At 37.8% G+C, this 14,727-nt stretch overlaps 1 protein-coding gene across 1 annotated transcript; it reads left to right on the top strand.

The window, feature by feature from the left end:
• The first annotated feature begins 1,588 nt into the window (after positions 1-1,588).
• LOC131325836 (pentatricopeptide repeat-containing protein At3g59040) lies at positions 1,589-12,731 on the top strand. The gene is made up of 8 exons (XM_058358306.1): positions 1,589-1,735; positions 1,967-2,087; positions 4,328-4,640; positions 5,135-5,425; positions 7,007-7,255; positions 8,971-9,095; positions 10,653-10,751; positions 11,950-12,731. The coding sequence occupies exons 2-8, from the start codon at positions 2,014-2,016 to the stop codon at positions 12,485-12,487; spliced, it is 1,689 nt and encodes a 562-aa protein (XP_058214289.1). The 5' UTR covers positions 1,589-1,735; positions 1,967-2,013; the 3' UTR covers positions 12,488-12,731.
• Positions 12,732-14,727: the final 1,996 nt, after the last annotated feature.

Genomic DNA, 14,727 nt, shown 5'->3' on the forward strand with positions numbered 1-14,727 from the left:
GTGGAGGTCGTGGAGAACATAGTGGTGTAGGAGGATGTCATGGTGGTAGAGTAGGATGTTGTGGTTGTGATGGTTATGGAGGCCATGCTGGTGGTGGAGGGAACTTAAGAGGAAGGGTGTGTTGGGAAGTTTTGGGAAATTTATTGGGTTGTGTGGAATAAATTATGTTTTGTAAAAATGGGTGGTATGTTGCACAAAGGAATTGGATTGAGGCTCTGTTCCAGAACACCTTCTTAAAAAATAAGTACTTATTTAACATTTTCAAACTCAAAAATAATATAAATGAAAAATTATTTTTTAATTTTTTTTTCAACGTATAAAAGATCTCAATGAGATTTATCAAACAAGATCCATATTGATAGGAAAATTATTTACGTAAACACATGATTTTTGAGCTTGAAATTGCCTTCTTAAAAAATAAGTACTTATTTCCGTTTCCGGAACGGGACCTGAGTGGATTAAAAAGTGGGTTGCAAATTGCAACTCCCTTATAGAAGCCTAAAATGTATAAAAATGGAAATAAATAAATACAGTACTCTAGAAATTAAAGACGGAGAAGAGATCGAAACACATACTTTTGGTTTTGGTTTCGTTTTTAGTGTTGTCTAGTAGTACTTGTCTTTATACAAAATGTATTTGCCACTTTTACTCTTCTTATATTTTTTAAATTCCTCTCACTTGAACGGTTAATTAAATTTAAAAATTTCTGAAAACAAAATAAGAATTACGAAACATAAATAATATGGTATAGTTCATTACTGGGTAGAACAAGGCGCACACCAGGGCCTTATTTGATTATGGAACTGAAACTAACAGGAATAAAGGATTAATGGTTTGTTTGGAACCTGTGGAAAAAATGAAATGAAAGAAAAATTATTTTATCTTGTTTGGTTCGAGAAAAAACTGAGACGAAAATAACAAAATAGAGAATTAAGCGCAATGATTTTTCCTTTCTTTTCCTCAAGTTTCTTTTATGCTTTGTTTGGAATTTGAGGAAAGTGAGAGAAAGTGAGATGAAGGAAAATGGGGGAAAATGAGATGAAAATAAGAGAAAAATTATACTATTCACAAATCTAGATATTTCTATTTTTTTCTCTCCAAACCAAACAATGGGGGAGAAAATAACGTTTGGTAGAAGGAGAACGAAGGGGATAAGAGAGAGGAGGAGAGCTTATGCCCTTGGAGGGGTCTTAACTAATCCCACTCCTCAGTCCTCACCCTACGATAAACTTATTTGGGTGGGGAGAAAAATCAAATTGACTCTCAAACCTTTTTTGTATTTCCAATGCACTTTCTTCGCTCCAATTTAATTAATTTTTTTTAGAATTCGTGTCACTTGGTTTAAGTACTATTCAAACCAAGTATAAGCTAATCCTCCTCTTAACATATTTACCTTTTATCCACCATTTTTCTTATTTACCCAAAATCTTATCCGTGAGGTAGCAGCCCGGTTACAGAAAAGGCCGGATAAGCATATCCTGGGCCCATCCATATCCTGGGTTTGATAGCACCGGCCATCTTGGATAACTTATCCTGGTGGGAGAAGCAACACCCCTTCAACAGGTTCGTTTGCTTATCCCCTCTTGTGCCCCTGACCTCCAATATCATTTCTACGTTTTCCACCAGCAAAACAGAAATGAACGTGGAGAGAGAGAGGGGTTCGCGGGTGGAGAGAGGGATAGAGAGAGAGGCAGTCTCACCAACTTCCGGCGACATCTCCGGCCAAGACTAGTCGGTAACCCATCGATACCTTTCCCGTCGGTCCCCGTGTAAGGGCTCATATAACCTCTCTTATCCTTCACCAAACAAGCCGTGGCGGACGGTCGTTTGAGTCGCACGAGAGAGGATGCGGACTCTTGACGGGCACCATCCCACTCTAGTGTATCTGAAAACCACTTCGCATGATTAAGTTCTCTATTCAGACAACTTCTTGTAGTGACCCCTCTCATCTGCTCTGTCTACACAGTTGAACGACGGTCGAGAATAGCAAGAAGGCTCAGGGCTGAATAACAAATGCCTCAAACAGTGTGGTTCCTCAAGCCTTTCATTTACTCTCCGCCTACTACTACTACTACTACCAGTTGGAGGTTCGTTATCTTCAGTTTCTCCTTATCTACTTACATACACAAACACATAATGTGCATTTGTATAGAGTCTCACATAATCAAGTAGTGGCGGCTCCAGGAATTTGTAGTTGGGTGTTCAGAAATTACCATAGCTGGCTGATTTATTAGCCAAGTAAACAAAATCTGATATATTATTATAAATAGTGCAGTCAAAAAACATAACCTCTGTTCTAAAAAAAATTAACTACGAGGGGAAATGAAATGAGAACTTAAAAATATATACTATATTTTCTGAAAATTTAATTTTTTTGAAAGTTGTCGTATTGTGTAGTGGACAGTGTTGTGAGAACGGAAGGGATAAAATTTTGTAGTGGACAGTGTTTTGAGAATGGAAGGGATGAAATTTTACAGCTGTCCTAGACGAATTCTCATATTTTGTGACAATGTTTAATATTAATCTACTAAATTCAAAGAAATATTATACAAGTTAGTTGAGTTTTGCAATGTAGTTGATTTTTGTTAAAGCTGTGTCCATAATTCTATAAGCTGACTAGGTAACAAAAAAACAAAATAGTTATTGTTATGAATGCGAAATTAACACATTTAGACCATCGACAATAAAGATGGAGAGAGAACGCATAGCAGTACTTACACCAATAGATTCTTCTTTTTCTCTTTTTTATTATGATTGTGTGCTTTATTTGAGGTAACGTGTTAGGTGTTCAAATATGAATTACCTGGATTGATGAGCTGTAATTGGGTTGTGATTGAGTGTTTAATTGGTTTTGGGTTGGGTGTTCAATTATTTTTGGGTTAGTTGTTTCAAGACTATTAGAATTGGGTGTTCAAAGAAATCTAGCCTATAGTTTTTACATGTATTCTAAGCAATTTTATTTTTTTGGGCGTTCAGTTGCCCATTGAAGGCTGGCTGTAGAGCCGCCTCTGCTACTTGGTGTTCACCCCAAGGGGTTGGCCAAGTCGCCTTGGCCTAAGACTTAGGGATTTGCTCCCACCTAATGTCTCAGGTTCAACTTTCCTTGCCAACAACTCTTAGAGCCACCTCATCCCACGCATAAGTGTGTAAAAAGACTGTGTGAGGGGCAGTAAGATTAGTCCGAGGTGCGCATAAGCGTGTGAAAAGACTGTGCGAGGGGCAGTAAGATTAGTCCGAGGTGCGCGCAAGCTTGGTCAGGACACCTTGCATTACCAATAAAAAAACTACTTGGTGTTCCATACTGATGGGTTTAATGAGCCTTCACGCTTGGCTTGTTTTGTTGCCGGGAAATTCTTATATCCAGTTTTTAAGGGTCAGAAAAGTTCTTCCTAGATACCCATGTAGTTGCATTACAAGGCTCAGTTTTGTTCTGTTTTCTTGGTTCCAACTGAGTGGATAGTAAAAGCCCTCTTTTGTTGCTGTGCTTGGAATCTGATTTCAAAAACAAAAGCCTTTTGAGTACAAAAACACTCACTTCTGGTCACATCTTATCCTGAGGATTGGCATTCTCTTGCTGTCATTTTAGCCTTATTCGCCCAGTGTACAGATTAGGCGACATTTTTCACCCGGCTGGTATGCTTGCTTCAATTCACTCATCCTTGCAAGAGCAGTTTATTCCTCTTTACACCATAGCCCTTACATTTAATGGTATGCCTGAGTCAGACCCTGAACCCGATTTATATTTATACGAAGGCCTGAAGCAGAAAACATCCTATGATGTTTTGTATAAAATGTGTTCTTTTAGAAAACATTTGTAGGCATCCCTAGAAAACAAGTTCCAAGAACCGTCAACCAATTGAGTTTTGTTTTCCGCCACAAAAAGGAAGCCAACAATCAGTGGAAAGAACCCTCACAAAAGAATAGACAGCACTGTTTTCTTAATAACCATTGCTTGTTAGAATCCCATGTTTCCTTCAGTTTTACCTGCTAACATTGTTTTATATCCATGGATTGTTAATTTTTTTTTTTTGTATGTGTGTGTGTGGGGTAGAGCAAGAAGTGTTACTTGTTAGTTTATGTCAGTGTGATTTGATTTTGAACCCTTGTCTAATGCATGGGAGTCATGGTGCCTACCAATGGGCTACCAGTCCACTTGCCCACAGATTGTTGTTTCTCATTTCTTTATCAGTGTGTTTGGGTTAGGTTCATTCTTTGTGTTTCTCTATTAGGGTTGGAAAATTATATTCTTGGGATAATTAATATCTGTCCAAGTTATGTACTTTGGTTGGGATTGTAATGTTACTGATGTATTGTGTCTTTCTTGCAGTAAACCAATGATATGCGGAAGCTTACTTGACAGCAACCTAAAAATACATAAAAGAGGAGAGGTAGTTTGTTTTGGTATGCTGGCCCCAAGAAAGTTCTTGCGAAAGAGAAAGAAAGTAGAAGTTTTCAAAGATGCAGCTGATGAAGCAGATCAGAAAAACTGGAGGAAACTGATGAATGAAATTGATGAGTCTGGGTCTGCAGTTTCAGTACTGAGAAGCGTAAGGATTGAAAAACACTCACTTCCTAAGGACCTTGTCGTGGGCACGCTGGTTAGATTTAAGCAGCTGAAGAAATGGAACATTGTTAGCGAGGTGATTTCTGAGCTTAGTCCCAACCTCTTCTTTTTTCATGTCCATTCTTGTTTTTCACCTTTGCTTTGACATTTCATCAATTTTGGAGAATTTCTAGCCAAACTATTAATTATAAGTCATGCTTAATCACCACATTACCAGCGTTCAAGTGAATCATATGGTTATGCCTGTAGTTATGTAAAACTTTAAGACTTGAATGTCGCATAGTTCTAATGCTGTCCCAGTTAATGTTCTATTCTAAACAAAAGAAAGTAGTTAAAGAATGGGGATGATTATGCATTTGAAGGTACCAATATCCTGACGACAACAAAATAGTGGGCACGAAACAATTCAGACTTTGGGCTATTTTGGACATTGATGTGTATTTTGGATTATAAGCTGCCTCGTCTTCTACATATGGAGAAACAATAGTCTTCCATATATGAAAATGCTATTTTTGTGTTTATGGTTAATTTCTTGTTCTAATCACATCTAGTGCCTGAATTGTGCAATAGATTCTTGAATGGCTTTGGCTTCAAGATTGCTGGGATTTTAGTGAGATGGATTTTCTGATGCTTATTACGGCTTATGGGAAGCAAGGGGAGTTTAATAAAACTGAAACTGTTTTGAACTTCATGACCAAGAAGGGTTATCCACCGTCTGTGATATCCCACACTGCCCTTATGGAAGCATATGGAAGAGGAGGCCAATACAATAAGGCAGAGGCAACATTCCGGAGGATGCAATCTTCTGGCCCTGAACCTTCTGCTGTAACGTATCAGATTATTCTCAAAATATTTGTTGAGGTGATTAACCTTTGTTATACCGTCTCTTCAAATACTCCAACTCCCTGTCAACCTAACTTATGTAGTTTCACTCTTAATTTTTGTTACTAAAAGTCTAAAACTACATGAGAATGAATGTTGTGGTCAAGAAGCATGTAGAAGATTGCCAGGCATGCAATTTAAAGGTTGAAAAATTAAGTTCTTTGGGCTTTGTAGACTATTGACTCTGGTATGAAACTTGATCTAAGGATTTGCGCTAGAGTTATATGTATCTTATCAGTGTATTTGTTCCTATAAGCAGTGTAGGTAATGGCATTGTTTTGTACTTGAATTTCTATGATGGCGTGCTGTACTCGTTTGGATAAACATAAAATTGCGGCCTGGATTTCCGGAATTGAATAGCAGTTTCAGAACCCATGCACACTAAGAAGCAAGGGCACATATATGTGCACTCGAAATGAAATTTCTGGAAAATTGTGACACATGTACAGCAGTGGGCACGACACACAAGAAAACACACACACACACACACACACACACGTGTTTTTGCATATGTTTAGCTGTTATTCATTATACCTCCTATCCAGAAACAACCAAAACCAGTTTTAATTTGCAATTCTCAACTTTTACTAAATTTGATATTGTAGTTTTAGACAAGGATTTTATAGGGTTTGAAATTTTTGAACTTGCAATTTTGCCTTTTATATTTATTGAAAATCGCACAAAAGTGTTTTGTGCTTCATAGTATGCATAAGGCAAATTTAGCGATTAGAGAGATCCCAAAGTTTTTCCATTATTACATTGATACTTTTTCTAGAAGAAAAAAACATTAAATGAAGAGTCTAAAAAGAGTGGAGTTTTTGCACAATGCACAGAGAATGTGAGCAGGTGCCAATGCTCCTATAAATGTGTTTTACATGAATACTTTGCAAAATAATATTCTATTTAATGGATTTTTATTTCCTGAATTAAGTGCACTCTCATATTGTAATATGCATAAGTGTATTTGTATTTTACCAAATGTTAAGCATATGGTGTACCATATTCCCATTCCCGTACGAGTACATGACCGATTAATGTAATGACCTGCTCCTCCCTGTACAATATTGTCCGCCTTGAACACCAAACCCCATCAGACCCTTCCTTTGATTACTCCAAGGCGAGCATGCTTAACTGTGAAGTTTCAATGGATTTTGATGCCCTCACGGCTTTAAAAGGCCTTGTACAAGGTAGGATGACGATTTATTATTTATAGCACACAACTTACACTTCACCAAGCAATGTGGGACCACCCTCGGCTGACCTGTCTGGTCACCAATCAGACAGCTCCCGCACGGGTCCCCACCCCCCTTAGGTCGATCGACTACTACCTAGAACTCTTAGGGGCGGGGCGTCACAAATAACATTGAGTTGTATCCAAACTAGAAAGACGAGTATCACATATCACAGATAGCTTTACTTTTCTGTATAAAAGGTCGTGGATATATGGCCATATAGCTTTGTCTTCAAAATATTTCGTTTTGGGGTTATGATATTGATGTACCTTGCTTCAACGCATGGCAATGTATGTTATCGAAGCTTATGGTTAATTCTGTCTTGCAGGGCAACAAGTTTGAAGCGGCTGAAGAGATATTTGAATCCCTTTTGAATGATAAGAGTTCACCCTTGAGACCAGATCAAAAGATGTTCCATATGATGATTTATTTGTTTGGGAAAGCAAGGAACTATGAGAAAGCTCGTAAAATGTATGCATTGATGGCTGAGAGGGGAGTGCAAAGATCTACAGTTACTTATAATAGCTTAATGTCGTTTGAAAGAAGTTACAAGGAGGTCTCAAATATCTATGATGAGGTAAAATAGAAGGATTGTTTGAGTAGTTAATGTAGTACATGGTTATAGTTAACCACCTTTGATTACAGTTTCATCTTAGCTTGATTATTAATTCGTTTGTCTTCTAGTTTAGGATGAAACATGAGGATATGTTGCCATTGCTTTTCAAAGGTTTTATTTTCAGTTATAAAAATATTTCCTTCTCTATGCCCTTCCAGTTTTGCTAGAAGAAGTTTTAGCCATTTCCATTTTGGGAGTTATATTTCTTCCATTGTGACCTTTTTCTTGTGCAAATTTGTATTTGTTTGACATTGTTGAAATTCGGTTATGATATTCAATGCGGTTCATGTCTCTGGTAGCTAAGAAGCGCGAATTGGTCCATCAGCCTCATGTACCAGTGTGCGACATGAAGGACGTAGTCTTGGCACCATCAGATGTGTGTCTATTTTTAGACTGTTTTGTGTTTGGATGGACATGGGGACACACTGTGGACACATTAGGATGTCATAATGCTATTTTAAAAGTTAAGTCTCATCCGTGTCCCATGCTTCTTAGGTTTGCAGGAATGCTGATATTTTCTAGGGTTTGCAATTTGCATCACGAGATTTGAAATCTAATAATGTGCACAAGTTGTTAGGTCTGTGGTGGACTAAGGAGTGGAAGCACTCAAATAGAGAAGAAATAGGAACACTGTGTAGAAGAGCATGAAATAGCATGTCCCATCAATCCTGGTTCATACATTTTGAATACTCAAGCAATGAGATTGCCCTATTGCTTTATGTACTTAATATGTGGGTTAAAACGTTCTCATGAGCCCTAGGTCTTGGGAAGCACATCCTGCCATGGGTTTTGACTTGGCATTACAGGTATCAATTTGTCTTTGTCATCATTATTTCTTGGACAAAATCCCGATCAGGTTTACTTTTATCAATAAGGTTTTGGGTCAAGGCTTTTGTCAAGAGCAAGCTTCCTATGACCCCTTTCCTGATGGTCTAGCTTCTGCTTTCTCTATCTCCAATGAGGTTTCATTTGACTGCCCCTAAACAGAATGAGCTTTTAGAGGGAACTCCCTTGCCGGATGAAATTCCCAATTTTTGGTCTTAGAACCAACGCAAAGTCCATTGATGTGGGACGAGTGCAGGGAAACTCTGTCCTGGAACTAGACAAGCTAGATTGGAGTGGCCCATGTATGATTAGGGATGAGCCTAACCTTGTCTTGCATGAGAAGATGCAAATGCCCTTACGAAGAGAGAAGTAGAAACCAATCGGGAAACAAATGCAAACAGGAAGTCTTTAGCTCAAGACCTCCTGTGATACTATGCTAGATTGCCGATTAAAAAATAAAAATAAAAAAACCTAAACCTGTTAGAAAATGTACCCATCAATGTATATCAAGTTAACAAATAGACCTAGGGAATTGATTCAAAGGTGAGGTTCTGGTTTTTGGGATGGTCTATCCTTGAAATTGGCTACTGTATTAGTACTTTTCGAAAATTTCTTCCCTAAGTCACGTGTAAGAATTTAGTCTAGTTTGCTTGAAGCTGAAGCTGAGACTCAGTAATTTATTTTATGATGTATTGGGATTTGGGACCAATACATGAGTTAATCACCTAGTCACAAGCATTCTTTGTGGAAGATAATTGTTGATGCTCCTTATAAGTGTACAATAATAGTTTTTCATATTTTAGCTTACTTGTGTAATGCTATCAGACTTTTGAAGTAACTGCTTATTTTAGATGCAAAGAGCTGGTGTTCAACCCGATGTCGTGAGTTATACACTGCTCATCAGTGCTTATGGAAAAGCTAGAAGGGAAGAAGAAGCGTTGGCTGTTTTTGAGGAGATGCTTGATGCAGGTGTCAGGTGCTTTGGTACTCAACTCGTGTTGTTATGAGATATATAGTACATGGTTGCAAAACTTAAGATATTGAGAAAAGCCTTGTTACCTTAATGAAGTTGTAGAACTTCAGATATTAAAAATCTTTGTTACCTAACTTGCTTGGATTAGTTTGACCTTGCATAACGATTCTTATGTGGCCAGATCCATCATGTCGTGAATAAGAGCAATTGGATGTTATTACAATAGTACATTACATATTGTATTGTGGACAAGGGTGGAGCCACATGCAAAGGTGAACCTAGATTTCTCCCTAGGAAGCCATGCAGCACCGACAAATCTAGAGGTTGCCGTATCTGTGTATGACACGTTGAGGACACACGACACACAAGGGACATGCCGAAATGTGTATGGGACACGCCACGCCGTGTGTCCATTTAATTTTAATACTTTTGGATGGTGGGACATGCCAGGGTTAAAATGTGTTATAGAAAACATGTGTATGTATAAAGCCATACACCATAGGTTGATAATGTATTCAACTAACATAAATATTTTGTGGCTGCAAGGTAGGTTTGCATGACTAAAAAGTTTATTCAGAAAGATTTGTTGTGTCCCCTGTTGTTTCCCTGCCCCAACTTGTTAGGAATTACGGTGTCCTGTATCCGTATCCGTGTTCCAACGCCTTGCCCGTATCCGTGCTACATAGCCAGTAGGTGTATCTGTCCCCACCTCATGTACTCCCTTCTCTGTTTTCTCCAGCTGAACATTGAATTGATGAATTCAGCTTTCACAATTGTTGAGAAGATTCTTTGTTTCATATTCTTAATTTCTTGATGCTACTTAGGAGATCCTGTGCCCCCTTTTGATCCACTCCCACTTTAGTTTAATCTAGAGAGGTATCCGTATAATGCAAATTGTTTTGGGTAGTTTATAATTGATATGGTAGTGGGATTTACATATCTTCCAACCAAACAAGAACATTTTGTGTTGGTTCATAAACTCCAAACGGTAACATGTGCACCTAGATACAGGTCAACCACGATCCTTGTATATCTCCATCAGTAACAAAGAGGTAGATGCTACATTCCAACTGAAGCAGGCACTTCTTTTTAGCCTGCAGAAATCTTACTAGGATCTAAACCTTGCAAAAATATGAACTACTTGGTCAAACTGGTTGCAGAATGGGCAACCTGGTAATAAATTGGCCAGTTTGTTAAAAGTAATTTATACCTGCATTTGTAGCTGGGTTGAGTATGGCTGGAGGCAGTGTTTGATGGCTGGAGTTTGTGGGAGGGTGGCCGGAGGCACTTGCCAGCAAGTGGTGGAGGAGGGAGGAGAGATAGGAAAGTTGTTTTAGGAGAACATTCTCTTTTTACTTAATAAATTTTGGAAACTAGGTTAACTATTAGGATTTTGTCAAGAGCAAAAACAGCTCCCAACACACTTTTGTTCACAATTTCCAAATTTTTTAAAGTGAAAGTGGAAGTGTGACCCTGTGTAACCTAGATGATCAGTTTGGTCTTTTAAAAAGCTCTAAAGTCGTTTTCTTACCTTTGTTTGATACTCGGCATCAATTGCAGGCCAACACAAAAAGCTTATAACATCTTGCTTCATGCGTTCGCTCTCTCTGGAATGGTGGAGCAAGCTCGAATTGTTTTCAAGAGCATGCGGAGAGACAGGTAATCTCTTTCTCTCTGAGGAGGAGATCCTCACTAACCTGGGCATCACCCTATTCTTCATCTATTGCGACATCATTACTTTAGTTTACTGTTCTTATTTACCTTTCCGTTTTGTATTTCCGCTGTTCTTTCTCTTTGGCATTTTATTTTTGGTCTTAACCATTTGCCTCTCTTGGCTTTTTGGCATGAGTTAAAAGAGCATGTTGGAGAAGGAACCAGAAGTTGTGGATGAGTTTGGATAATTGTAGCTACAATAGTGCAAAATGAAGCAGAAACATGATGCTTGTAGTGCCGTGCTTACTCCTTAACCTTGCAGTGGAAACTTATATGGTCAATGTTTCCAGTGTAAAGTTTGAACACTATACATTCAAAGAACAAAAATTACTCCCCTCAGAGTGAGATCTATCTATTAACTTGATTGAGAGAATCCATATAGGTGATTGAGACATGTAGTTTAGTGTCTAAACATATATCTCATTCTCTATATTTCAGAACCTGGGTTCCCAAGATATGTCCATGTGGTAGAGTTTATCATAATCAATGTCACTTGGGTAGTGAGAAAAACCAATGAAGGCGATGTCCATTAGTTCATCCCCTCCTGACAAAAGAAAACCTCCCTAATAATGTCTCGTGTTTGGGTGTTTTTTCACATCTTGGGATAGTAGTCTGTTATCAACCTTGTTGTCACCACTTACCCGTGAAATGCAATGATTAAAACCAGAAACAGAGTACAGGTAAATGTGGTTGAAACGAAATTTTGCACCCTCAAGAGACAGAGTACAGGTAAAGGCACACTTTGCCAAAACCTGAATTTTGTCCTCTTTCCACCAAAATTGTTCATGTTGCGGAATCGATCCCAAATTCCCAATAATGCCATTTATGTGTTCCATCAGTTTTTTCCCTGTGTTTATCGAGCTTCAGTATTTGCAGACTGCCATGTAGCCTCAGGATGTTTGACATCTTCGATTTACAGACAACTGAATTAAATCCCTGCAATCTGGAAAGTGCGATATTTCTTCTATGATGTTTTTTTGGGTTTATTTGTCTCTAAGAGGTTATGAAAGGTGATTATGTGTTTCGGTTTTGAGACTGTTTGAGCATTAGGATATATCATTTCTCAATCCCTGATATTTTTGTTAGTAAATGAAATCTGTCTGTTTTACTATGATGGTAACTACTACTGTCTCAATTAATGCAGATGTACGCCTGATCTCTACTCTTATAATACTATGTTATTAGCTTATGTGAATGCATCTGACATGGAAGGAGCCGAGAAATTCTTCAGAAGAATAAAACAAGATGAATTTGAACCCGATGTTGTCGCTTATGGGACACTGATCAATGGCTACGCAAAGGCGAACAATCTTGAGAAGATGATGGAGAAATACGAAGAAATGCGTGTTTCTAGTATCAAAGCCAATCAAACTGTCTTGACAACAATCATGGATGCATATGGGAAGAATAAAGATTTTGACAGTGCTGTTGTGTGGTTCAAAGACATGGAATCTTGTGGGGTTGTTCCTGATAAGAAAGCAAAGAACGTTCTTTTATCTTTGGCAAAAACAACGGAAGAACTAACGGAAGCTAGGCAACTAGTAGGACATACCGATTCTAATGCCAATGAAAACACTGGTGATGGGTTCCCTAAGTCGGTTATAGATGAAGACGAAGATGATGAAGACGAAGACGATGACTATGACTACGATTTTGCAAAGGAGATCCTTTCTGTTCAGTAAAGAGAAAATGAGTCGATTGCTTCGACTGACGAGCTTCAATATAATGTTTTACATGTTGTAAAGTCTGATGCTCCGTAAAGTTGGAATGTCTTGTATGTAGTGGTAAAATTTTAAATGACTAAGCTCTTGGATAAATCTGGTGAGTTTAGTCTGAGAACATTTTATGACAACGATGTCATTCCAATGTAGGCTACGGCATCAATCCAGGTTTCTAAATGCTACAATGAGTTGATTTTGCCGATTATATGACTGTTTTGGTTGGTTGAGCAAATCCAACTAATTCTCCCTCGTTAAAACCCAAAATTTGAAATTTTGATTCCTGCTAACAAAACTTTCGAGAAATTCTATTTCATCCCAAAAATTCAGAATATACGACTTGGGGAATTTTGGTTTAAAACCCTTTTTCACTTGCATTTCTTCAACTATTTTGTCTAATTACCTTTCCCCAAACAAATCTAGATACCGCTTTACTTCACAATAAAAATTGACATACCGCTTGAACCTACATCAGAAGGGTCGAAGAATTTCCATTGGAAGTGTTGAAAACCTACAAAAATTCTTGGGCACAAATTGTCCCTCTAAATACGTTCCTGTTGGCTAATGTTACCGCAATGCACAAAATGTAAGTTAATTTGTTCCCTTGGAGTCCCATATTTTGTTTTCTTTCTCTTCCGCGATTGTAACATTCCCAGGAGTAAAAGCCATGTTTCCCCACAAACAGAGGAATATTTAGCCAGAGTATCAAGCAAGGCAGGGTACATTACAATCCCAAAATACATAGTTTAATTATTTCATGGATTTCTTTTGCAAAACAAAGTTGTCTTCTTCAGCTCTATATGTGTTGAGGAAACAATTTCTGCCAGCGAGTTCTATAGTAAAACTCAATGCAGGATGAACTATCTAAATCAGCTTTGTTGGGGTTGATGTTGTTGCCATTGTCATTGGTGGTACGTACCGTGGTAGCTCCATTTCTTGTTTCAACCAGCCTACACATTTTAATACACGTTAGGAGATTTCTAATTATCGTTTTCAATTTGATATAAACAAAACCTTAAAACGGTTGCCAAATTCTACATTAGAGAATAGCTTGCAGAGCAGTACTAAAAGAGGTGATTCAGTCACAGGGGAAACAAACATTATAAAAGCATATATGCAACTATATTAGAGGGTTACATCCTACTAAAAATTAATAAGATAGATGCATGTTTTACTAGTAAAAAATATGGCACACTACAGACATACACGCACTCTAAATGCCAACCGTTGTTCCAAATGAATAAGGAACTGTGCCACACACAGAGCAATCTGTGCATGGATTGTGCACAGATTTCGTTGTGGGGCGCACCATGGGTCCCACACAATCATCCGAGCCGTTCATTAAATGTAAAACATTTTTTCAAGGGTTCCCATAAAAAATAAGCTCAATCCAATATCTATAGGTGTTTCATCCAACCATCTAATTTTCATTCAGATTTTTCGGATAATGAAAAGTTATATGATTGGATCAAGTACTTATAGATATCGGATTGAGATTATTTTTTTCGGGGACCCTTGAATTTTTTTTTTTTTACATTTAATGAACGGCTCGGATGATTTATGTGAGACTCGTGGTGAGCCTTACAACGAAATCTGTGCACAATTTGTGCACAGATTGTATGTGTGTAGACTTTCTGATGAATAAGTTACTGGCTCGTAGTCCAAGCGGAGTCCTATTTTGAAAGTACTATATATAATCAAACTCCTCCTATAAGCAGTGGTTATTTGTTAGGGTAGTAACACTTCAATTTTCTTGACTTCACAAAAAAGTAATAAGCAAGAAAAAACTGATAATCATCTCATCGCCAGAAAGTCATAAAAAGAAGAAACCGATAATCAGTACGAGTAAATATATCTCTTTCAATACACGTCGATAAGCAATTAGTTCATCGATCTGATTCAGATCTTTTGTATAAAGTAGATAAGAGAAAAATTAACCACTTGGAGATAGCTTAATTGACCACGATTCTTGCATCTTCGTAGGAGGCTAGGAGTTCAAAGTTTGAATATCTCTACTTACGTGTGGTTGTTCATTTTTCAGAGGGCAATACCTTAATTATCTCGTGGACCCTCGTAATTATTGCAGTGTTACCTTAATTATCTCGTGGACCCTCATAATTACTATAGTGTTCCAAATTTATACTTCGTATTTCATTCACGGTGTAAATGATATCTTTTTATCTCGATTGAAAAAGAAGAAGATA

The sequence above is a fragment of the Rhododendron vialii genome, chromosome 5a (assembly GCF_030253575.1).
Source record: "Rhododendron vialii isolate Sample 1 chromosome 5a, ASM3025357v1".
Lineage (NCBI taxonomy): Eukaryota > Viridiplantae > Streptophyta > Magnoliopsida > Ericales > Ericaceae > Rhododendron > Rhododendron vialii.